General features: G+C 35.4%; 6 protein-coding genes across 7 annotated transcripts; 4 read left to right on the forward strand and 2 right to left on the reverse strand.

The window, feature by feature from the left end:
* Nucleotides 1-2,322: 2,322 nt before the first annotated feature.
* arf4b (ADP-ribosylation factor 4b) lies at nt 2,323-3,899 on the reverse strand. The gene is made up of 5 exons (XM_019075502.2): nt 3,743-3,899; nt 3,452-3,532; nt 3,050-3,159; nt 2,740-2,937; nt 2,323-2,638 (listed from the first exon to the last, which is right to left on the reverse strand). Exons 1-5 carry the CDS (start codon nt 3,807-3,809, stop codon nt 2,552-2,554), a joined length of 543 nt encoding a protein of 180 aa, XP_018931047.2. The 5' UTR covers nt 3,810-3,899; the 3' UTR covers nt 2,323-2,551.
* A 651-nt stretch (nt 3,900-4,550) lies between these two features.
* Nucleotides 4,551-5,747, forward strand: LOC109058289 (ADP-ribosylation factor 4-like). Its single transcript, XM_042734623.1, has 5 exons — nt 4,551-4,667; nt 4,860-4,940; nt 5,030-5,139; nt 5,227-5,424; nt 5,524-5,747. The coding sequence occupies exons 1-5, from the start codon at nt 4,601-4,603 to the stop codon at nt 5,608-5,610; spliced, it is 543 nt and encodes a 180-aa protein (XP_042590557.1). The 5' UTR covers nt 4,551-4,600; the 3' UTR covers nt 5,611-5,747.
* A 658-nt stretch (nt 5,748-6,405) lies between these two features.
* LOC109058283 (ADP-ribosylation factor 1-like) lies at nt 6,406-8,190 on the forward strand. 2 transcript variants are annotated; one of them, XM_042734621.1, is made up of 6 exons: nt 6,406-6,642; nt 6,785-6,800; nt 7,002-7,082; nt 7,166-7,275; nt 7,378-7,575; nt 7,681-8,190. In XM_042734621.1, the coding sequence occupies exons 2-6, from the start codon at nt 6,797-6,799 to the stop codon at nt 7,768-7,770; spliced, it is 483 nt and encodes a 160-aa protein (XP_042590555.1). In that variant the 5' UTR covers nt 6,406-6,642; nt 6,785-6,796; the 3' UTR covers nt 7,771-8,190. The 2 variants fall into 2 exon arrangements, with proteins under 2 accessions (XP_042590555.1, XP_042590554.1); XM_042734620.1 differs by having other exon boundaries at nt 6,406-6,800.
* A 1,404-nt stretch (nt 8,191-9,594) lies between these two features.
* Nucleotides 9,595-11,188, forward strand: LOC122138947 (ADP-ribosylation factor 4-like). Its single transcript, XM_042734622.1, has 5 exons — nt 9,595-9,907; nt 10,097-10,177; nt 10,264-10,373; nt 10,483-10,680; nt 10,769-11,188. The coding sequence occupies exons 1-5, from the start codon at nt 9,841-9,843 to the stop codon at nt 10,853-10,855; spliced, it is 543 nt and encodes a 180-aa protein (XP_042590556.1). The 5' UTR covers nt 9,595-9,840; the 3' UTR covers nt 10,856-11,188.
* An 805-nt stretch (nt 11,189-11,993) lies between these two features.
* Nucleotides 11,994-19,908, forward strand: arf4a (ADP-ribosylation factor 4a). Its single transcript, XM_042734625.1, has 6 exons — nt 11,994-12,377; nt 12,605-12,685; nt 13,684-13,793; nt 15,038-15,109; nt 15,287-15,412; nt 18,943-19,908. Exons 1-6 carry the CDS (start codon nt 12,311-12,313, stop codon nt 19,027-19,029), a joined length of 543 nt encoding a protein of 180 aa, XP_042590559.1. The 5' UTR covers nt 11,994-12,310; the 3' UTR covers nt 19,030-19,908.
* A 277-nt stretch (nt 19,909-20,185) lies between these two features.
* Nucleotides 20,186-23,983, reverse strand: pde12 (phosphodiesterase 12). Its single transcript, XM_042734624.1, has 3 exons — nt 22,704-23,983; nt 21,461-21,539; nt 20,186-21,395 (listed from the first exon to the last, which is right to left on the reverse strand). The coding sequence occupies exons 1-3, from the start codon at nt 23,949-23,951 to the stop codon at nt 20,953-20,955; spliced, it is 1,770 nt and encodes a 589-aa protein (XP_042590558.1). The 5' UTR covers nt 23,952-23,983; the 3' UTR covers nt 20,186-20,952.
* Nucleotides 23,984-24,394: the final 411 nt, after the last annotated feature.

Genomic DNA, 24,394 nt, shown 5'->3' on the forward strand with positions numbered 1-24,394 from the left:
ATTAAATTGTAAAATATAATTTCAGTGATTGGTTTGCCTTTTTTAAAATCAAGTTATGATGAGAACTGTCATGGATAATAAGAATAAGAAGTATTCAGTTGGTAAATACTTCAGTATTTTTTTTAAATCAAGATATAATGCAATGATGTGAATTATCATGGATACAGAGAAGAAAATGGGCTCAAAATGGGCTTTTATTATATTTTGGGGTGAAACATTCCCTGGAAATGTTTTCGTGAGAGTCCGCTGTGTTTTGAGTCGTGTTCACTGATGTAATATTGCAATAACAGGTCTGTTTTACAGAGACCGACACTACTAACCTATAACTGATGATGAAGAGACACTAGTGTGAATATATTTCATCTTTACGAGCTCAATAAGCACATTATTGCAGGTGTCTGGCATTACTTAACTCTCATAATGAAGGCAAACCCAGCAAAGACCAGTGCAGTTTTATATATGTATTTATTTTTATTTTAACTCATAAACTGACTAACCACAAGAGGGAAAATAGACATCATCTTTCCTTTCCTTTCCACCTTCACTGACCTGACCTGAAAGAACTAGTCTAGTTATTTTATCATCAGTGCCGATGCATTGAGATTGTGGGCTTCCTTCGATTCTAATATCATATACACATCGTCATGCAGAACGTGATACTGTACTGTATACTTACACAAGATCTAGTCTTCAAATACACACGCTTGAGCTATAGAGGTGAAAATGGTTTGTTTTGCAGTTTCTCGTGCCTTTCGTTTTCTGATTAGTTTGATTTGAATGATTTTGCATCTCTTTTAGGACCAAGTGTGTGGTTTTGCAATGCTTTAATGTCACGTGACGGGATGAAATGCATTTTAAATGATTGTTTGAAATCGAGAAAGAGCTTGTTGCACTTTATCTGTCGATTGTGTCGAGCAACAGAAAACAACATTCTAGGTGTTTCTATTCCAAATGTGCTTATAAAAACCCATTTTTATGGCTTGTGCTTCACAACTGTTCATATTCCATGAAGTTAATGCATGTTGGATATTTAAAGATGGAAATGCAACCTTTCTGTTGGTGCCTTGAGCCTGAAAGACAAAGCGGTGAGCGACCAAAGACCGTCACGCTATCTAATCCATATGAATGCTTTATTATATAGGATGCTGGTTCTGTTTTGTCACAGCAGAGAATCATGGGACGCAATACGGATGTAGGTTCTTTCATGCACATGGTGCAAACCTGTGAAAACTGGTTGTTGGGCAACCATTGGTGTTTTATATTTGAAGAACAAACCTATTTTAACATGCTTGAATTTTATAGAGGTATATTCTAACGAATAGCTTTTGACACGATGCCTGTTTGTTATACCGATGGATATTTTCTAACATCTGTATTTTTGATCTGCTTGTTTATATTGGTAGTTACTGTACCGGATGTTTTATTTGTTGCCGTGGTGATTATTATAGAATGATATAAATGGAAAAGTAAGATTTTTGTAAAACAAGTAACCGTGTACACCGAACCACACTCAGATGTTTCAGCATAAACAATATTTTTCTATCAAACCATTAACCACTAATGTTTTTCTCCCTGTTATCATATTACGCACAGTAGCTTTTCAATAGAATGTATTTCATTGTTCTGTTACCATCATGAAGAACAAGTATATTTTTTTTCCAGGTGTAAATAAATGTCAATAACGGAGCTGTGTTGGGCATAAATCTGTTTCTGTTTCATTCTAGTATCTATTTAATTTTAATATTCTAGTGTAGAAAGCACTCAAAATTATTTTATTTTTGGAATAAATGTTTGGTTGTACACTGAAATATTGTTATCACAGTAAAACAATCATAAGTGATTTCTATTATATTTTAAATGGGAGAAAAATACATTGTATGGGTCAAAATTATTGATTTTTCATTTATGCCAAAAATCATAAGGATATTAAGTAAAGATCATGTTCCATGAAGATATTTAGTAAATTTCCTACTGTAAATATATCAAAACTTAATTTCTTATTAGTAATATGCATTGCTAAGGATTTCATTCGGACAACTTTAAAGGCTCAACTTTAAACTCTAATCAAAGAAATATAACTTCTGTTGTCATCTTTTTAAAAACGTCAATAATTGCGAGTAACACTTGCATAAATGTATGGTTTTAGATTAGAAAAACTGTATAATGATAATTTTTACCACAGTGAAACTTACTGTAAAATGGTCATTTTCCATGAAAAATTAATTACATTTGAGTTATTTAATGCATAACAGTGTTTATAAACATAAAACATGAAATAAATTATAATTTTGTAAATAAACAAAAAAATTATTTCAAAGACATATTGTAATCAGACACGTACACTAGAACCAAAAACCGACCGAACATTGTTATATATAAATATATATTAAAAATGTATATAAAATTTAACCGGAAGTACTGAGATAGAATTATACATGAAGATGTAGAAGAATATTATTCCATAAATATTTCAAAATAAAGTTGGAGATAATATATACATTCAGTTCTGATTTAGTGTCCTTTCTTCAAGTAGTCTGAATGCTGCAGTGTTTTATCGTCTGGACAGTTGATCTGAGAGCCAGTCCAGTCCTTCATATAAACCTGACCCTTGAACCGCACATGTGGCCTGAACAAACCACTGAGAGAGAGAGAGAGAGAGAGAGAGAGAGAGAGACAGGTTTATTTCACTGAAACACACTGACGTCACGCATCACGTGTCAAACAGAGTGTGTGTGTCACCTGTCGTCCTCTCAGTGTGTGTAAACCCAGTCTGTCTGTCAGCTCGTGGACCGGCATGGCTTTGGGTAAATCCTGCTTGTTAGCAAGAACTAACAGAACCGCGTCTCTCATCTCGTCCTCCGCCAGCATCGCCTTTAGTTCCTCTGCTGCTGTTTCAATCCGGTCATGATCACTGCTGTCCACCACAAAGATCAGGCCCTGAATCACACAAACACACACTTACACTCAATACAGTTCATACAAATAGCTGATTAGAATTGAAATGTTAAAATAATAGATACTGAACACATACGTTTGTAACAAATCATACCTTAGTGTTCTGATAGTAATGTCTCCAGAGGCGTCTGATAACGTCCTGACCACCGACGTCCCACACGGTGAAGGAGATGTTTCTATATTCAACCGTCTCCACGTTAAAACCTAGAGAGAATCAGTCAGTCATTATCAGACACTATTCAAGCAGCCCATATGTTGAAGTACTTCAGTTTGGCTACAGTTGACGGTAGCCATTGACCTCCATAGTATTGAAAAAGTCAATGGCTACCAGCAGTAGTTTGGTTACCAACATTCTTCAAAATATCTCCTTTTATGTTCAGTAGAATAAAAAAATGCATACAGGTTTGGAACACTTTGAATGTGAGTGAATGACAGAATTTTCCTTTTTTGGGAGAACTATCCCTTTAAATATTACAAACACATCTGAATTTCTTACCTAGAGTTGGAATGGTTGTGACAACTTCACCGAGTTTGAGTTTGTAGAGCACTGTTGTTTTCCCTGCTGCATCCAGACCAACTGGAGAAGAAGTATTTACATTTATTCCACAATGAATATGTAGCAGATTCATAATGGTAATATTTTATAGTTGTTTATGCCTAACATGCATCTATTTGCACTACAGCTATTTTATTTTATTTGCATTAGAGCTATGCACTAGAACTATTTTCTCAAAACACTGATTAAGAATCAAATAATAACAGTACAGTAAAACGTGTAGTCACTCACCCATAAGCAACCTCATCTCTTTTTTCTCGAAGAGACGCGAGAAAAGGTTAGAGAAGAAGACGCCCATAGGTAAAAGTCTGCTGTGTTTAGTGGAAATAAAGGATCCGGAGGATGAGGCTCGGGCTGAGTGTGTGTGTGTGTGATGAAGCTGTGATTGTGTGCGGGGTTATATAGGCGTGTTTACTTTCGGTTTGATTGACAGCTCAACAGCACACGCGCTCCGTTTCTCTCGCTGCAAATCCAACGCGTTCGAAATGACGTCAGCTGCTGTACCACGTGTCTAAATCAAAGTCAAATAAACAAAAAGTTATTAGTTTTGATGTCAAAAAGGCTGTACGAGTTAAGCGCTTTAGGTGACACATGAGACAGTATTAAAAATATTATTCATGTGTATTTTATGAGTGACATTTCCACAATAGAATATCCCAAATCCTAAAACAAATAAATAATTAAGCTATAATTTTAAATAATTAACAGCATTTGTTTGTTGTAAACCCCCTTCAGCATAGGCTATAATGTGAAATTAAACTTCAGAAAGCCTAAAAAACACACTGAGCATGATCCTCGATTTATTCAGCCAATAGATTTTAAGCGTTAGACAACTAATAAACTTCATTTAAAACGTAAACTGTAAAAAGGTGGTTTGGACACGTGATACAGTAGGTGACGTCATTTCGAACGCGTTGGATTTGCCGCGAGAGAAAAACTGAGAGTGGCGGTGTTGAGCTGTCAATCAAACCGAAAGTAAAATTTAGGCCTATATAAACACGCCCACTGAACACACATCATTATTAATCTGAGCCTTTAACAGCAGTCATTAATTGTCACTAAATAAAGCTAAGGTTTGTTTATCAGAACATGGGCATCTTTTTCTCCAACCTATTCTCTCGTCTCGTGAAGAAGAAAGAAATTAGGTTGCTTATGGGTGAGAAAATGTATATATATATATATATATAATATATATATATATATATATATATATATATTTAATTAAATATTACTATGCATATTAATTAGGCCTAACTGATATGTGAAATTTAATAGGCCTACAACTGAACAATATTTCAGTTATCTTGTATATTCATTGTGGAATAAATGGAAATTATTATTTTCCAAGTTGGTCTGGATGCAGCAGGGAAAACAACAGTGCTCTACAAACTCAAACTCGGTGAAGTTGTCACAACTATTCCAACTATTGGTAAGAAACTCAAAGCAATTTGCAATTTATCAAAATCATGATAAATTTATCATGCCATGTCGAAATGCTCATAATTCTGCCATCTGTAGGTTTTAATGTGGAGACAGTTGAATATAAAAACATCTCCTTCACGGTTTGGGATGTTGGTAGTCAGAGTTTGATTCGAGGCCTCTGGAGACATTACTATCACAACACCCAGGTAACAGAGTTTTAAATAAGCGCCTGAGTCTGGTTTTATTATAGGCATAATAAATATGGTCTTAAAGAGGCATTTTGTGTGATTCAGGGCCTGATCTTTGTGGTGGACAGCAGTGATCATGACCGGATTGAAACAGCAGCAGAGGAACTGAAGGCGATGCTGGCGGAGGACGAGATGAGAGACGCGGTTCTGTTAGTTCTTGCTAACAAGCAGGATTTACCCAAAGCCATGCCGGTCCACGAGCTGACAGACAGACTGGGTTTACACGCACTGAGAGGACGACAGGTGACACACACACTCTGTTTGACACGTGATGCGTGACGTCAGTGTGTTTCAGTGAAATAAACCTCTCTCTCTCTCTCTCTCTCTCTCTCTCTCTCTCAGTGGTTTGTTCAGGCCACATGTGCGGTTCAAGGGTCAGGTTTATATGAAGGACTGGACTGGCTCTCAGATCAACTGTCCAGACGATAAAACACTGCAGCGTTCAGACTACTTGAAGAATGGACACTAAATCAGAACTGAATGTATATATTATCTCCAACTTTATTTTGAAATATTTATGGAATAATATTCTTCTACATCTTCATGTATAATTCTATCTCAGTACTTCCGGTTAAATTTTATTTATATTTTTTTATATAAACTTTTTAATAGACCCTAATAATAATAGTAATAATATAATATTGTTACTCTTTATATATATTTATATAAACTTTTTAATAGACCGTACATGTCTGATTACAATATGTCTTTGAAATAAAATTTTTATTTATTTACAAAATTATAATTTATTTCATGTTTTATGTTTATTTTAAACATTGTTATGCATTAAATAATTCATTCATGGAAAATGACCATTTTACAGTATGTTTCACTGTGGTAAAAATGATCATTATACAGTTTTTCTAATCTAAAACCAAACATTTATGCAAGTGTTACTCGAAATTTTTGACGTTTTTAAAAAGATGACAATAAAAGTTATAAGTTGAGCCTTTAAAGTTGTCCAAATGAAATCTTTAGCAATCCATATTACTAATAAGAAATTAAGTTTTGATATATTTACGGTAGGAAATTTACTAAATATCTTCATGGAACATGATCTTTACTTAATATCCCAATGATTTTTGACGTCATTTCGAACGCGTTGGATTTGCCGCGAGGGAAACTGAGAGTGGCGGTGTTGAGCTGTCAATCAAACCGAAAGTAAACACACAACAAAAAAACCTATCCACCTTTTTCTTGTCGTAGAAATGGGCGCGGCCATTTGTACATTATATATTTTTAGCTGAACAAAACAGTTCGTTTTGCTGCTTGATATTGAAAGTTGGTGTGTCGCATCATATTATTTTAATGTATTATCTTAATTATGAACACAGTGGTTTGTAGTGCAAACAGTTTTATCGTTTAGGCTGCTGCACGTCGTTATTCTCCTCGTTATTTACCTGTAGAGGCTATTGAATCGGAAGTCTCACCTATAGGATTACTTCCGCGTTGAAGAATAAGGTAAAACACACTGAACACACACCATCACCAGTCTGAGCCTTTAACTCAAGGTGTTTATCTTCAGCAACAGCGGCTCTGTCTTATTACAAACATGGGGAGCTATTACTCTCTGATTTTCTCTCGTCTCTTTCCGAAAAAGCAGATTACGTTGCTTATGGGTAAGTCATTTTTTTCCCTCTAAACTTTGGAATTAAACGTCTTATAGTTTGGCTACTGTTTATGCAACATTATTGTTATTATGTGCTTAAATTGTTACATAATTTTTATGCCCATAAATCAAAATTAGCATATGAATAATCTGATATAGCCTGTATATTAATATTTTCATTGTGGAATAAATGGAAATTATTATTTTCCAGTTGGTCTGGATGCAGCAGGGAAAACAACAGTGCTCTACAAACTCAAACTTGGCGAAGTTGTTACAACTATTCCAACTATTGGTAAGACATTTTTAGTTTTAGTCATGTTTAACTGCTAATGGATTTATTGTCTGCTTTATTGAATATTATAATTTTCTCTTTAGATTTTAATGTTGAAAAAGTTGATTATAAAAACATCTCCTTCACTGTGTGGGATGCTGGGGGTCAGTCCAAAATCAGAGATCTCTGGAAACATTATTATCAGGACACTGAGGTAAGAATTGAATATAAACACGACTGTATGATTTTGCAGTTATGTTATATTTGAAAATGCCATTTTGATGGAGTGAACAGAATGTGTGTTTGTGTGATTCAGGGCCTGATCTTTGTGGTGGACAGCAGTGATCATGACCGGATTGAAACAGCAGCAGAGGAACTGAAGGCGATGCTGGCGGAGGACGAGATGAGAGACGCAGTTCTGTTAGTTCTTGCTAACAAGCAGGATTTACCCAAAGCCATGCCGGTGCACGAGCTGACAGACAGACTGGGTTTACACGCACTGAGAGGACGACAGGTGACACACACACTCTGTTTGACACGTGATGCGTGACGTCAGTGTGTTTCAGTGAAATAAACCTGTCTCTCTCTCTCTCTCTCTCTCTCTCTCTCTCTCTCTCAGTGGTTTGTTCAGGCCACATGTGCGGTTCAAGGGTCAGGTTTATATGAAGGACTGGACTGGCTCTCAGATCAACTGTCCAGACAACCATAATGCTGGAACTTTACTTTTGGGGTTTTTGTGGCCCGATACTTTAAAACTAATACATACTGTGATTGAATGTAACAGCCTCCAGCTGTTTATTATCTCAAAAGCATTTTTATTTATTAATATTAAATGAAAACGGTGCATTTTATATTGTGAGGTTACTTCTGAAAACATGTTTAGTTATTTTTTTTTTTTAATTATTGTTCCATGAACTCTGAAAGAAAAAACACTTTGAAAGACTTATTTTAATATGTGTTTTGTTGTATTTGTGCTTTGAAAGAATAAGCTCATGTCTGCCTGGAAGATATATACATATATGTGTGATATGTGTTTGTGTGTGTGTGTGTTTGTGTGTGTGTGTATCTTACCTATTCAAATATCTCCAATAAATGGTGTATTTATTTTTAAACATTAGTATGCTTATGTCTCATTTAAACATAATATAATATAATATAATATATATATATATATATATATATATATATATATATATATATATATATATATATATATATATATATATATGTATATGTGTGTGTGTGTGTGTGTGTGTGTGTGTGTGTGTGTGTGTATGTATAACAGAATAGAAAAATGCATGTGAAATAGAGTATGTTTGCACAGTTATAATAGACAAATTGATGTAAGATGTATATTTAATGCATGCATAAATAAATAAAAGATTTGCTGAATCAGATTGTGAACATGGTCATAATGTTGTGTTTTGTATAATTTATGAATAAAAATGGATCCAATAAATGATGAATTTATACAAAAAATGTAGTAGCTTACGTTTATGTTTCACTTTCAATAACTTATCATATTTGCAGAATGAATTACATTTTTGGAAAATACTAACTATTAATTTGTAATTTAGCTAAAGTTTCTAGCTGATGCAATCTTCAAAAGTAAAACATGTTAATAAAAACTGTAAGTAACCATATAGGCCTATGACAACAATTATATTATAAAAGACATTACATGTAAGTGTACTGTAAAATATGGTACAAATGCTTTTTAAAGGTAAAACATAGACTATAATTTATGGAAAATGTTACGGTAAAATATTGTAAGACAATTGTCGCTATGAGTATATGTACACTGGATAGTTTTAGGCTTGTTTGGTTAATGTTTAGTATTATTTTATAGTCATATGTGTTACACTGATTGGTCTTGTTTGCTGTGAAACTGGTTCATGTGTTATTGTTGTTTATGGTTGCGTGAAGAGCCCATTATAATGAACTTTAAGTCATCTCATGGTCGTCCACTGCATCTGATGTGTTATTTTAGGCACATATTTCAGTAAAAAGTATAACTCCTCAAATAGGTTGGAATATTTACATATTTTTATGACACAATCGCCCCACCAAAACGCTTTAACATTATCACAGTGTTTTAGGGTAAATGTCTGGCAACCACAGCTGCTAGTTTAGGCTATTTGATTATTTTTTTAACAAAACATTTTCACGGTTTATGTACTCCCTGCTCACATTTCCAAAACACTTGTTCAGTTCAATGGTATTCAAATTAAATCAAAGACTTCCAACTTCAAACTGTACAAAGAAAAGTTTGTTTAGACACGTGATACAGTAGGTGACGTCATTTCGAATGCGTTGGATTTGCCGCGAGAGAAAAACTGAGAGTGGCGGTGTTGAGCTGTCAATCAAACCGAAAGTAAACAAACAGAACCAAACCAAACCCTATCCACCTTTTTCTTGTTGTAGAAAGGGGCGCGGCCATTTGTACATTCTATATTTTTAGCTGCACAAAACAGTTCGTTTTGCTGCTTGATATTGAAAGTTGGTTTGTCTCATCATATTATTTTAATGTATTATGTTAATTATGAACACAATGGTTTGTAGTGCAAACAGTTTTATAGTTTAGGCTGCTGCACGTCGTTATTCTCCTCGTTATTTACCTGTAGAGGCTATTGAATCGGAAGTCTCACCTATAGGCTTACTTCCGCGTTGAAAAAAATAAGGTGTATATAAACACACACTGAACACACACCATCACCAGTCGGAGCCTTTAACTCAAGGTGTTTATCTTCAGCAACAGCGGCTCTGTCTTATTACAAACATGGGCAACTATTTCACTATGATTTTCTCTCGACCCTTTCCGAAAAATCAGATTAAGTTGCTTATGGGTAAGTCATTTTTTCCCCCCTCTAAACTCTGAATCGAACGTCTTATAGTTTGGCTACTGTTTATGCAACTTTATTGTTATGTGCTTAAATAATTTAATGACCATAAAGCAAAATTAGCATATGAATAATCTGATATAGCCTGTATATGAATATTTTCATTGTGGAATAAATGTAAATACTTCTTCTCAGTTGGTCTGGATGCAGCAGGGAAAACAACAGTGCTCTACAAACTCAAACTCGGTGAAGTTGTCACAACTATTCCAACTATTGGTAAGACATTTTTAGTTGCTGTTAGATGTTTGTCATGTTTAAATGCCTTATATGGATTTATTGAATATAATACATTTTCTCTTTAGGTTTTAATGTTGAAACGGTTGAATATAAAAACATCTCCTTCGCTGTTTGGGATGTTGGCGGTCAGTCCAAAATCAGAGGTCTTTGGAAATATTATTATCAGTACACTGAGGTAAGAGTTTAATACAAACACGAATGTATGCAGTATGATTTTGCAGTTATATTATATTTGAAAATGCCATTTTGATGGAGTGAACAGAATGTGTGTTTGTGTGATTCAGGGCCTGATCTTTGTGGTGGACAGCAGTGATCATGACCGGATTGAAACAGCAGCAGAGGAACTAAAGGCGATGCTGGCGGAGGACGAGATGAGAGACGCGGTTCTGTTAGTTCTTGCTAACAAGCAGGATTTACCCAAAGCCATGCCGGTCCACGAGCTGACAGACAGACTGGGTTTACACACACTGAGAGGACGACAGGTGAACACACACACTCTGTTTGACACGTGAGGCGTGACGTCAGTGTGTTTCAGTGAAATAAACCTGTCTCTCTCTCTCTCTCTCTCAGTGGTTTGTTCAGGCCACATGTGCGGTTCAAGGGTCAGGTTTATATGAAGGACTGGACTGGCTCTCAGATCAACTGTCCAGACGATAAAACACTGCAGCGTTCAAACTACGTGAAGAAAGGACACTAAATCAGAACTGAATGTAGTCTATAGTCTAGGCCTATTTTTGTCTCAGATGTACGTTTGCCTTCATTATGTGCCTTTTTAAATTCACCAGATTGTCTGTGAATTTATAAATTATGCACTACTACTGTACTGTGTACTATTATTTTATTTATCTATTACTGTATTTAATGTCCTGTTAATTTAATGCTATAAAAGACATGCTGTTATATGTCACGTTTTATTTATAACAAACTGAACAAACTGATGTCTGCCTGAAATATATGTATCGGTGCCTTTCAAATATCTCCAATAAATGATGCATGTTTATTTACATTAGTGTGCTTATGTGTCATTTAATAAATAAATATTACAGAATAGAACAATGCATGAGAAATAGTGTTTTGCACAATTATGGTACATGACAGATAGATAAAATGATAGATAAAATGATAGATAAAATGATAGATAGATAGAACGATAGATAGATAGATAGATAGAAAGAACGATAGATAGAACGATAGATAGATAGATAGATAGATAGATAGATAGATAGATGTAGCAGATTAATAAATAACAGAATTGCTGAATCAGAATGTAAAGTCATTTATTTGCATTCATTTAAAAAACATATTCTTATTGTAGTAATATGTTTATGTTTCATTTTCAATAACTAATCATATTTAAAAAATGGATTACATTTTTGAGAAATTTGCTAAATATATATATTTTTTAATTTATATAGGCTAGTTGTTTATCTAAAGTGACTTTACAGTTACAACCAAGGCAACCTAATGCCTGAAATAAATAAATTCATTTTAAAATAACATTGATGAAACAGAACTTAAACATAGTAGCCTAATTAATAATATTATTATTTTTTAAATGAATCATAGGTGTTTTAAGTTAAATAATGTTCAAAAAAGAAGAAAAGTAAAGAAAAACAAAACACAGTAGCCTACAACAACAAAAAAATCAAGTTCAACATATATGCAATATTTCGTTCATATATGCTTACGTTTCAGTCTGTATAAATATTTTCATCTCAAAAGCTCACACTTATAAGTGAATAATGAAGAAGGTGATGTTTTTGAAGTTGTCGGCTCTTCGTCATGTTTCGTGATGTGGCACCGCTGACGTCATTTCGTCCGCGTTGGAGCAGAAGTGTGACGTGGTCCAGAAGCAGTCGCGCTCAAACTGTCGGACAGAACTCACTTCCAGCAGGACAGAGAGAAGAAAGAGGGAAAGAAAAGAGAAGAAAGAGTGATTGCGACCCTGCTGATGTGAGCTGGAGCTCGAGCTGGTCGATATTTAACGGAGGTTGATCTCAAGAACCGAGGGCTGCTGTGCTAAAGCGCTAACTCTCAGTTTAACTCCTCGAAGAATAATAATAAGCTTGACTTTTACACTTGTTCTTGTTTTTTTTTTGAGCCGCTTTTAACATGGGTTTGACCATTTCAAGCGTCTTTTCTCGCTTGTTTGGGAAAAAGCAGATGAGAATTCTCATGGGTGAGTTGGAAGTTGTTTGTTTTTGTGAGTTAAATGGCTATTTTGTTGTCATTTTACATAAAATTATGTTTTTAAAGCTCTTTTTATGCAAGTCATGTATGAATGCTGTTATGATCTATAAATGTTAACATGAGTTGGTAAGTCAGTAAAGCAGTCGCTTGTCATTGTAGAGAGTTTTTTGTTGTTATAAACTCCAGTTTTCCAGTGTGTCTGATGTTCTTCTTCAGTTGGTCTGGATGCAGCTGGGAAAACCACAATCCTCTACAAACTCAAACTGGGAGAAATAGTCACAACTATTCCAACTATAGGTAAGGAATATAAGATAACTATGGAAAATTGTGATTAAAGTGATTAAAAAAAAAAAAAATTATGACACTTTGTCTTTTTCTTGCAATTGTGAGATATATATTTGTAATTTTTTTTTAATTTGTGGCACAAACATACCAATTTGCGAGTTGCAAACACAAATTTCTGGGTGGAAAAAAAGTCAGAATTGATAAAAATTTCCGAATGGTCATGTATTAATATATTTTGCAATTCTGAGAATTAATATAAAATAATATTTTTATATTTTTTTCCTCAGAATTGCGAGAAAAATGTTTGCATTGTGCAACAAGAAGTCTCAATTATATTTTTAATTGATGGAAACAAAAACAGAATTGTGAGATATAAACAGACTTCTGAGGAAAAAAGTTAGAATTGCAAAATATAAACTTTATAAATATAAAAGCCAGAATTCTGGAAACATAAATTATTATATCTCCTAAAAAAAAAAAAAAAAAAAAAAACAATATATATATATATATATATATATATATATATATATATATAATATATATATATAGAGATATATATATATAATTTTTTTTTTTTTTAATTCTGTTATGTTTTTTATTATCTGCCTTTTTTATTGTTTTTTTTTTTTTATTTTAATCCAGTGGCAGAAGTAGGCTCACATAGATAACAGATCATGTACATCTCAACAAAGAGAGAATAATATATGCTTAAAATGACAATATTCAGATACTCTATAGATTTTAGGTTATAGTATTACGTATATTTTTAATGGACAGATATTTTCACAAACACATTTATATCTCATTTTTGAGTTTAAAATCAAATATTTACCTTCAAAAAAAAATTTTGCATTAAGAAAATGAATCATTTTTTTTATTTTCATGAGATGTACATGCACTTGACATGTTTTGTGAATGATTTATTACATGAATCTCATCTTGATGTGAACAACTGCAAAGATCTGCATGTCTTAAATGATTTCGCACCCAACCCTGTGTGCTTCCGTTAGGTTTTAACGTGGAGACGGTGGAATACAAGAACATTTGCTTCACCGTGTGGGATGTGGGTGGTCAGGATAAGATCAGGCCTCTTTGGAGACACTACTTCCAGAACACCCAGGTAAAGAGATGCATCACATCGCGACAGGACTGAGATAGTCGAACAACAATGGAGTCGCAGCATTCCTGCAGGATCAAATGCTCATTGTGCCACGGCCGAACTGATTGAGTTTGATCATCCAGCCTTGTGAGCTGCTAGAAAAACAACTACGGGTGTGTAGTTATAGTTTGGCTGGGTGCCGTTGATGTGCTTTGTATGAGGATGTTGGTGTTACTATTAGGATTAAGTTGAACTGGAACGGCCTTTACTAGAGTTTGATTTAGAGAACAGAAAAGTTTCTCTTCTGTCCATGCAGTTCTCCTTTTCCTTGCTGAAATGTTTTTTTATCAGTAAGCTCGTAAGAGAGCATCTAACTTTTGCTTGCTCTTTATTTCCTGAATCGATTGCAAAAGAAGTGTTTAGAGATGATCTCGAGGTCGTAGAAACTCACTGACAGTGATATAAAATAAGAAATTTGAGGCAGTCTTTGGCCTCAAAACCAAACGGTGTCATGATAGTACAACCTCATTTTTATTAATTTAAATGCCTAAAAATGTTATTATTCTGTGCAACAGATATTATAGTTTGCATGCTGTAAAATTAAATCGGTCATTAAATGAAGAATCATCAAGAATGTTTTAAGTGTTATATTTATAATAAGTGTGGTAAGGAAGCAGGGTAGATGCAATTATTTCTAGTAAATGACAGAATTTAAATTTTTTTAATCTTGGTATTAAATGTTGCATACTCAGAAAACAAACAAACAAAACCTTTTCCAATACAAATATCTTTATTTTTTTATCTTAATTTGTTTTTATTTATTTATTTTTATGAAGATATGAAGTCTGTTTTTTTTTGGAAATTAAACAAAATTGAGTTTATAATTAAAACAAGAACAAATATCTGAATTGAAAACTTGTATTTCCTTTGAATTAAGTGTATTTGTCTGACTCCATCGGCAGATGTTTGTTCTTGTTTTAATCATAAATTTTGATCAGTTAAACAGAAAACAAGACTTGCATAATTTTGCGTTTTTTTTTTTTTTTTTTTTTTTTTTTTTGTTTGTGTTTTTTTTTTTTTTTGGTGTGTTTTTATTTGAGTGTAGTAGCATTAGAAGTAGTTTTCACAGTCTAGTAAGGTCTTAAAGTTTTATTTAAATTAACCTTCCAAAAACCTGCAGGAGTCATGGAAATCTTTAAGAGTAGAACTTGTGCTTATTAATATTTTTTTCACTCTGAATGTGACGTGTTGTGCTGTTCCTTCAGGGTCTGATCTTTGTCGTGGACAGTAACGATCGTGAGCGAGCACAGGAAGCAGCAGAAGAGCTTCAGAAGATGGTGAGGAGACGCTCTTCTGAGATTAAAACGGCTCTGGTTTTATCTGTGCACCTGCTCTGAGCGCTACAACATGAGTGGATACTAACAAAATGCTTCTTTTATTGTGCACGGTTGTCTGTGTGAAGTAGCTCGGTTTCAAAACGCCGTAAATATCTGCTCATATTCTGTCTGCAACAGCTTCAGGAGGATGAACTGAGAGACGCCGTTCTGCTGGTTTTTGCAAATAAACAAGATCTGCCGAACGCCATGGCCATCAGTGAGATGACGGACAAGCTCGGCCTGCAAGCACTCAGGAGCAGAACTGTGAGTGATGCAATTATATGCTTGAAGTGCAATATTGTAATAGTTATGCATAATGATAAGCTCCATTTAAAAAAAAAACATAGTAATATTGGTTTTTGGTTATTAAAACGTATACATAGAGTGTACATAGTCCTGTAGGGCTGTCAAAAAAAATTCGAATTTCGAATATTCGTCGAATTTAAAATAAAAATCCACATTCAAATGCAAATGATGCATTCGAATTTTAGGTGTGCGTTAAGGAGGCTGCTTTAAGGCCCGGCTCGGGACCTCGTGCATGTGAGCAAGCCCTCTTGATGGTGAAAATGACATAATGCGGACAGCTGAAGTATACTTTGGCCTTTATCAGTGGCGCATGAGATGCGATGACAATGTAAGTGTCATTGCATTATAATTTTTTTTATTAGCCTATCCAGTTGGAGCCACTAGATGCAGCGCTGCTGTGATGTTCATTTAAAATATTGCATTAAAAGAGAACATCAATGTGGAGAAGATCTTGTTTACATTAAAACTGAAACCAAGCCGTTCACACAGAACGCATATTTCGTGCATTTTCTAGAGGGACGTCTTCTATCATCGTAGCACTCGTGTCTCGCACAAGAGAGCCGCATGTTTAGAAAGCCATGTGAAATTTATGTAAGTTCAACTTTTTAAAAACATATCTCGAGACTTTATGGTAGGTTTTTCCCCATCCCACTGCATCTCATGTTTTTAAAGGGATAGTTCACCCAAAAATCAAAATTCTGTCATTAATGACTCACCCTCATGTCGTTTCAAACCCGTGAGACCTCCGTTCATCTTCAGAACACAGTATAAGATATTTTAGATTTAGTCCGAGAGCTTTCTGTCCCTCCATTGAGAATGTATGTACGGTATACTGTCCACGTCCAGAAAGGTAATAAAAACATCTTCAAAGTAGTCCATGTGACATCAGAGGGTCCGTTGGAATTTTTTGAAGCATCGAAAATACATTTTGGTCCAAGAATATCAAAAACTACGACTTTATTCAGCATTGACTTCTCTCCCGGGTCTGTTATGAGCGCGTTCACAGCACATCCGGTTCGCGAACGAATCACTCGATGTAACCGGATCTTCTTGAACCAGTTCACCAAATCGAACTGAATCGTTTGAAACGGTTCGCGTCAACAATAAGCATTAATCCACAAATGACTTAAGCTGTTAACTTTTTTAACATGGCTGACACTCCCTCTGAGTTCAAATAAACCAATATCCCGGAGTAAAATTCATTTTACTCAAACAGTACACTGACTGAACCGAGCCAGATAACGAACGAAACATTGACTCGTTCTCGAGTCAAGAACCGTTTCTGTCGGACGCGTCCGGTTCGAGAACCGAGGAGCTGATGATACTGCGCATGCGTGATTCAGACTGACACACAGCGCGTCTGAACTGAACTGGTTCTTTTGGTGATTGATTCTGAACTGATTCTGTGCTAATGTTATGAGCGCGGGTAAACCGAAGGCTTCAATCAAGGGCAATCATCGCCAATGAAGTCATTACGTCGAGTGCAAAAGAACTGGGTGAACCGTTTTCGGCAACCGGTTTTATTGAATCAAACTGTCCGAAAGAACCGGTTCGTGGAGAAGAACAGAACTTCCCATCACTACCGGTGATCCGAAAACCGATGCAACCGGTTCTTGACTCGAGAACGAGTCAATGTTTCGTTCGTATCTGGCTCGGTTCAGTCAGTGTACTGTTTGAGTAAATGAATTACTCCGGGATATTGGTTTATTTGAACTCAGAGGGAGTGTCAGCCATGTTAAAAAAGTTAACAGCTTAAGTCATTGGTGGATTAATGCTTATTGTTGACGCGAACCGTTTCAAACGATTCAGTTCGATTTGGTGAACTGGTTCAAGAAGATCCGGTTACATCGAGTGATTCGTTCGCGAACCGGATGTGCTGTGAACGGCGCGCTCATAACAGACCCGGGAGAGAAGTCAATGCTGAATAAAGTAGTAGTTTTTGATATTCTTGGACCAAAATGTATTTTCGATGCTTCAAAAAATTCTAACGGACCCTCTGATGTCACATGGACTACTTTGAAGATGTATTTATTACCCTTTTGGACGTGGACAGTATACCGTACATACATTCTCAATGGAGGGACAGAAAGCTCTCGGACTAAATCTAAAATATCTTAAACTGTGTTCTGAAGATGAACGGAGGTCTCACGGGTTTGGAACGACATGAGGGTGAGTCATTAATGACATAATTTTGATTTTTGGGTGAACTATCCCTTTAAATGAAAAATGTACTCGGTGTGATTGGCTTCCCGGCCTTTGTATTAAACTATGCATGCATACATGATGCTGTTTTGTTTACAGTTGTTTAAGCAACTTAACTATAATTGACAACTTATAAACATTATTTTAAATATTATGCACTTTTTTCACAGTCATGTATTCTTATGCACGTTTATTCAAAGCATTAGTAATATTTTTTGCTCGATGCGCCCTCTTGTGGCCTCAGGAGAGAAGCAAAAAAGCTTTTCTTCACCCTAACTGAAATTATGCATCTTAAATTCGAATATAATTCAGAATAAGTAAAAAATTCGAATTTGGTTCTTCAGCCATTTTGACAGCCCTATAGACCTGAAATTAATCATATTTTGGTCAGTATGTGCACCACTGGTCAAACATTTGGAATAAAGACAATTTTTAAAAATGTTTTGGAACATTATGCTCACCAAGGCTGCATTTATGTGATCAAAAATATAATAAAAACAGCAATATTGTGAAATATTATTACAATTTAAAATAGCTGTTTTCTATGTGAATATATGTTAAAATTTAATTTATTTCGTTGATCAGCTGAATTTTCAGAATCATTACTTCAGTCTTCAGTGTCACATGATCTTCAGAAATCATTCTAATATGCTGATTTACTTCTCAATTATTAGTTATTATTGGTGTTCTATTAATAATAATGGGTGTTTTTAATATTTTTATTGTTGAGAACAGTTTTTGCTGATTTATTAGTTTTTTGTTTTTTTGATGAATAGAAAGTTCAAAGGAACAGCATTTATTTGAAACAAATCTTTTGTAACATTAGAAATGTTTTTACTTCCACTTCTGAACAATTTAATGTGTCCTTGCTGAATTAAATTCATTTCTATTCTTGTGAATAGTTAGTAGCATTTCACAGTTTCCACATAAATTGATTACTTTTTAACATTTATAATAACAACAATTGTTTTCTGAGCTACAAATCATCATATTAGAATATTTCTGAAGATCATGTGACACTGAAGACTGGAGTAATGATGCTGAAAATACAGCTTTGATCACAGGAATAAATTACATTTTAACAGATATTCAAATAGTGAAGTTATTTTAAGTTTTAATAATATTAAACAATATTTCGATTTTTTTTTTTTTAAATGAAATTAATGCATCCTTGTTGAGCAGAAGAGACTTCTTTCATAACATTTTAAAAATATATTTTCATTCATTTAAATGCATACTGTATCCATCTGTTGGTAAAAATATATTTATACTGTGCTTCTCATCAGTGGTATGTCCAGGCGACCTGTGCGACTCAAGGGACGGGTTTATACGAGGGATTAGACTGGCTTTCCGAGCAGCTCTCCAAACGCTAAACTGCACTTCCTGTCCAAGCAGGATGTGTGCTGTTCCAAAGGACATGATTAGCAGAGTTGATGCGGCACAGAAGCTGTTCATGTATCATTTTCAGTTGATCGCTACCAAAAATCAATCTGCAGCAGTGCATTTTAACATTTTGTTCCTTTTTTTTTTTTAGTTCATTGCACCTTTGACCTCGACTGACATTTCTCCCAGATTCATTCCACTTGATGTGCGTAGCCTTATAGTCTTCTGTAGATCTGACCACAGTATGAAAAATACTAGATTTGTTAAGAAGCTCCTGCAGTACTTCTGGGTTCTTGTTACAGTAAGCATAAACATCAAGCATTGTGTTAATAATAACTTTTGTGTATTTATAAAAATGCTCTATTTTTGCGCCCTCAACTTGATTTGTTCCATTATTTTCATTCCGAACGGATCATTCCTAGACGTTTGCATGCTATACATCCAAGGAAATGTTCTCAGAGAGCATGCATTTAATAAATCAAAGATTATTCTTATAGTAGCATACTTATAGACTGGCAATGCATTGATGTAAGCACTAGTTTTAATGCTTCTAAAATGCATGAGTTTATATTGGGAAGTAGTCAGATGTTTGTGTTGTAAATAAGCAGCCTTTTAATGTACGTAATCACAGTTGCCTTAAACATGCTGTGCTTTACTATGTGAATGCACTTGCACGATACGCTTTTGATTTAGCATCTCAGTTGAGAATAAACCAGTGCAAATGTTCAAGATATAATCAATTGTTTTATTTTCCCAGCTTTTGAAAATATTAAAATGGACCGGTGCTAGGAATCGTCTAACTGTTCCCTTTTTTAAAAAATGTATTAAAACATGATTAAAGAGTAAAGCAAATAAAAGTCTGAAATGCATCACTTGTGTGGGTGTGTATTAATTAAGGCTCACGGAAGAAATTCACTCATCATTTAATGCTTAAAAGGGTCATGAATCATTTTTTTTTGAGATTTTAAGAGTTATACATACAGGCTGCATGCACATTGCTGAAAACTGATGGTATTCATGTTTATTAAAGAAATATTTCACCCAGAAATGAAAATGTGCTCACCCTCAGGTCATCCAGAATGCAGATGAGTTTGTTTCTTCATCAGGTTTGGAGAAATGTAGCATTGCATCAGTGTCTCAGCAATGGATGCTCTGCAGTGAATGGGTGCCGTCAGAATGAGAGTCAAAACAGCTGATAAAAACATCACAATAATGCAAAAGTAATGCATTATTGAAACAAATCCATCATTAAAGCATTTTAAATTTAAAGCTTTGCTTCCATAATAACGCCTCCTCCAGTGGAAAAAGTTGTGTTGTCTGAATCAGGAGAGAAATATGCACAAACCAAGCACCGTTTACAAGCAAAAACAGTTCTGAACAAATGTGTTTTTGATGTGAGAGATGACAGGAGATGGGCTTTTTCACCGGAGGAAGCGTTATTATGGATTTATGGACTCATTTAAGCTGGAAGCAACGGGTTAAATTTCACATGCATTAATTCTGACGGCACCCATTCACTGCAGAGCATCCATTGGTGAGCAAGTGATGGGATATTATGCATTTCTCCAAATCTGACGAAGAAACAAAATCATCTACATCTTGGATGATCTATTCCTTAAAGGGCAAACTGGTTATTTCCACTCACTCTTGTGGTTTGAAAAGCAGAGTTAAAGCAACATCACCAAATGCAAAGAATTAAAACAGCCGCATCTTGTAAATACATCTTTCAATATTTCCAAGTAAGTGTCAATACTGGCATTTGATAAATATCAGACAAAAACTCATCCTCATCATAAATTTTCATTTGTACAAATGAGATTGAAGCTATGTGATAAATACAAGCACAATGCTGAACTCTGATCATTAAAAAGCTAAAATTGCTTTTAATGAAACACACACTGTTTGTGACTGTTTCACTTCCACTTGAGGTCACACACCAGCGCGATGTGATCTGACGGGTGCGAGACGCTCGGCAGGGCCACGCAGGTCGTGACCTCCTGAAGGCTGGGTAGAGGAATCACCTGCTCCACCTGCAGCACATGCGGCTCCACGAAAATATAGTCCAGACACCCCTGGAAGCCTCCGACGTAGTTGGTGAAAGCTGGGACCCCGCAAGCACTGGCCAGCTGGAACGAGTTCATCAGTCCCACCTGGATCTGCTCTTCTGGTCCATTTGAAGCCCAGTCATCATGATTCTCCGAGACGGACCCCTCACACATGAGCTGGAAGAGACCGGAGGAGGGCGTGCTGTTGAAATCACCCGAGAATATGAGTCCGGCTCCGGGATGCTTCTCCGTCACAACCTGCTTCATGTGTTTGAGGGCCACTGCAATCTGAACCAGTCGAACGTTTCCCCCTGAACACACAGCGGACGGTCAGAAACTGTACAGCAGACCTCATTATATTCACACTGATGCTCACCTTTAGGGTGCCAGTACAGGTGTGTGTTTCCCACACATAATATCCTTGACGGGTCACATAACGACTGCAAGACGGTCACCTGAGAAAAAGGGGTAGAGATGCATTTGTGCTAGTTTTCCTAAAAGCAAGAAGATTTAAAATGATTTAAAGTATTAAAATGAGCCAAAAAAACTAAAACTAAAAATATTTTATTTTAATTTAAGAAAATAATTGAGGAAAAATGAAAATAAAAAACAAAATAAACAAAGAGATATTACTTAAAATTATTTAAAGGCATCGATTAAAATAAGCCAAAACAACAAAAAATCAAGATATTGTTTATTTTGACTCAAGAAAGAAAATACTAGAAAAATAGAAAAAGCTGTGTAAAAAAAAAGTAGGATCAATAAAAAATACTTTAAAATAAAAAAGATATTTAAATGGTTTAAAGACAAAACAGAATAAAAATCAAGATATTTCTTATTTTAAGAAAATATTGATTAGAAAAAATATGTAAAAAACAAATATATAATAAAAATAAGATTAAATAAGTAAATCAAATAAGATGATTTAAAGTAAGACAAAAAAGGAATAAATCAAAAATAAAAATAAAAATCTATTTATTTTTAACTCAAGAAAATATTTATTTAAAAATTATTAGAGAGAAAAGCTGTGTAAAAATAAGTGGATAAAAGTAAGATCAAGAAAACAAGTTACATTAAAATAAATGATTCAAAATATTTTAAGTAAAACAAAACAATGATTAAAATAAGGCAAAAATCTAAATATTTCTTAAAAAAAATAAATAAACAGTCCATTCTTGAAAATCCTAGATATATGAGGTAGTTAAATTGTAAAAATGTGATTTTTAGACCTGAAAAAATGCGTATTGTAATGTTGTAATATATGTGTGTGTGTGTGTGTGTGTGTATATATATATATATATATATATATATATATATAATATATTTATATATATATATATATATATATATATATATATATATTTATAGTGGATCTAAAAAGTTTGTCACCGTTGTCCTAAGACAAGAACGCTTTTAGGTTTTAGGCCAACTTTGATGAAAGGTTTTGATCCACTCCAAATGTTAACTAGTGTGACTTTTTATTTTTTTTACTAATGCCAAACTCTAAACATTTCATTGGGTACCATTCATATCTATTAGATCAAAAACAACCGGATAAGTCTTGAGGCCTCTGTGAACAACCGGAGGTCTCTGAGCCAAAAACACCCACAGCGGAATACCTGCAGCATCGTTGACCTGCTGCCGATCTTCTCCTTCAAGCTGGGATTGGCGGACACCTTCTCCATCAGCTCCCGATGAAGAGGATCCGTCATCAAAGCCTCGCTCAGCATGATATCGTACTGCTGGAGCAGCTTCAACTTAGACCTCCGAAAATACGTGGCCAGACCTTCATGCTGCCTTTCCTTGATCCTAAAAACCCCTTCCAGCCCAAACGCATCCAACGCAGGAGATAAACTACCTACAAAAGCGCCCTTATCCACCTCCTGGAGGCAGACGAGGTCAGCATGGTACCCTGACAGCTCCTTCTTGAGCAGGTTCTGCCTGTAGTCCAGTTCTAGAGCGTACGGCGCGCAGTAAGGGTACAGGACGGTTTTGGAAAGATCGGTTTGAGCGTAGACGTCAGCTAGGATGTTGTAAGACACAACCCTCAGAGAAGACTCATCAGTGACCTTCTGAGTGAACATGTGTCTGTTATCGAAGCTGCACGTCCCCGGACCGGCTTCTACTACGCCTGGAGATACCAGCTCCTTAGGTTCCCCGAACCTGGATCCGTCCCCAGGCGTGCATCTCAGCATCACCCTCAAGCCGATGTCCTGATTGGATGGCGTGAACACACGCTCACGTCCAGCCTCCGTCCAGCAGTCTTGATCTCCACGCGCGTGTGCTTTAGGAGAGCTTTCCTTGAACCAGTTGAACTTAGAGTGGCTCAGATCTCCAAACTCCATCTCCAGCTTGGGACAAACTGGAAATCCAGCCATTAGAGACGCGGGGAGCTCGCATACAGTCAGTGTTGGAGGATTCAGCTCTACTTTATATTTAGAATCGCCTATATGCAGCACTGCTCCGTCTAGCCACGCGCGCGCGTTCACGGTGTCCTCGGGAACGCGGGTTTCGTTCACGCGCAGGCTGATCTCTGGTTTATCCGCTTCTGGGGTCTCGCTTCTCTCTTTGCTCGGTTTGGATTTCTTCGCTTTGTTTTGTCCCTTGACGAGGCTGTTGGCTATCCGAGCCAAGGCTTTCCCCAGCGGCTCGGTCTGCTCTCTTAGCATCTGTTTATCGCTGCCGTTCAGATTGAACGAGATGGTCAGTTTGGACTCGCGCGGCACGCATCTCACCACGCATCTCTCCATATTCATATTAAACCCCAGGTTTCTGTGGGTTAGGATTGAAGAAGGGGGGATGAAACGGTAAAATAGTTTGGTGGAGAGTGTTAGCCGGTTCAACATGAGCGCGGAGATGAATAACATCCGGTGACTTCCGCGATCGAGACGCTTTTTTTATTCAGAACACCAGATTCGACATATTCAATGTGGCTTGCGTATATAATGAAATTATGATTTATTTCTGTTTACTTTCATTTTGATTAAATCCGTTGTTATATTAGTAAACTAAGGCGCTGAAGTTATCCTAAAAAAAAAAAAAAGATTTTAACGAAAACGCTGATCTTAATATAAAGGTTACCACATTGAGAATTAGATTCTGTGATTCTGTGTACTTTATGGTGTTATAAAGTTATTATTACAACATTTGCGTGTATTCTGTAAGCCAGGGTTTCGAGAAAACGGTGTAAGTGAATTATTGAATTTAAGATTAAAATAAATACAAATGAGATTAAATGAATGCATAAAATATCTAACAGTACTGTATAATGGGTAGAAAAATACGTACTGACTTGACTTGGATGATAAAC

The sequence above is a fragment of the Cyprinus carpio genome, chromosome B11, assembly GCF_018340385.1.
Source record: "Cyprinus carpio isolate SPL01 chromosome B11, ASM1834038v1, whole genome shotgun sequence".
In the NCBI taxonomy this organism is placed as follows: domain Eukaryota; kingdom Metazoa; phylum Chordata; class Actinopteri; order Cypriniformes; family Cyprinidae; genus Cyprinus; species Cyprinus carpio.

Coding starts and splice junctions, on each gene's coding strand:
- arf4b (XM_019075502.2), bottom strand. CDS start 3,809: ATGGGCGTCTTCTTCTCTAACCTTTTCTCGCGTCTCTTCGAGAAAAAA. Junction 3,533..3,742: donor AGAGATGAGGTTGCTTATGG/GTGAGTGACTAC, acceptor CTTCTTCTCCAG/TTGGTCTGGATGCAGCAGGG. Junction 3,160..3,451: donor CACAACCATTCCAACTCTAG/GTAAGAAATTCA, acceptor GATTCTCTCTAG/GTTTTAACGTGGAGACGGTT.
- LOC109058289 (XM_042734623.1), top strand. CDS start 4,601: ATGGGCATCTTTTTCTCCAACCTATTCTCTCGTCTCGTGAAGAAGAAA. Junction 4,941..5,029: donor CACAACTATTCCAACTATTG/GTAAGAAACTCA, acceptor TGCCATCTGTAG/GTTTTAATGTGGAGACAGTT. Junction 5,425..5,523: donor ACGCACTGAGAGGACGACAG/GTGACACACACA, acceptor TCTCTCTCTCAG/TGGTTTGTTCAGGCCACATG.
- LOC109058283 (XM_042734620.1), top strand. CDS start 6,734: ATGGGGAGCTATTACTCTCTGATTTTCTCTCGTCTCTTTCCGAAAAAG. Junction 6,801..7,001: donor GCAGATTACGTTGCTTATGG/GTAAGTCATTTT, acceptor ATTATTTTCCAG/TTGGTCTGGATGCAGCAGGG. Junction 7,576..7,680: donor ACGCACTGAGAGGACGACAG/GTGACACACACA, acceptor TCTCTCTCTCAG/TGGTTTGTTCAGGCCACATG.
- LOC122138947 (XM_042734622.1), top strand. CDS start 9,841: ATGGGCAACTATTTCACTATGATTTTCTCTCGACCCTTTCCGAAAAAT. Junction 9,908..10,096: donor TCAGATTAAGTTGCTTATGG/GTAAGTCATTTT, acceptor ACTTCTTCTCAG/TTGGTCTGGATGCAGCAGGG. Junction 10,681..10,768: donor ACACACTGAGAGGACGACAG/GTGAACACACAC, acceptor TCTCTCTCTCAG/TGGTTTGTTCAGGCCACATG.
- arf4a (XM_042734625.1), top strand. CDS start 12,311: ATGGGTTTGACCATTTCAAGCGTCTTTTCTCGCTTGTTTGGGAAAAAG. Junction 12,378..12,604: donor GCAGATGAGAATTCTCATGG/GTGAGTTGGAAG, acceptor GTTCTTCTTCAG/TTGGTCTGGATGCAGCTGGG. Junction 13,794..15,037: donor ACTACTTCCAGAACACCCAG/GTAAAGAGATGC, acceptor CTGTTCCTTCAG/GGTCTGATCTTTGTCGTGGA.
- pde12 (XM_042734624.1), bottom strand. CDS start 23,951: ATGTTATTCATCTCCGCGCTCATGTTGAACCGGCTAACACTCTCCACC. Junction 21,540..22,703: donor GCAGGTCAACGATGCTGCAG/GTATTCCGCTGT, acceptor CCTTTTTCTCAG/GTGACCGTCTTGCAGTCGTT. Junction 21,396..21,460: donor CCTGTACTGGCACCCTAAAG/GTGAGCATCAGT, acceptor CTGTGTGTTCAG/GGGGAAACGTTCGACTGGTT.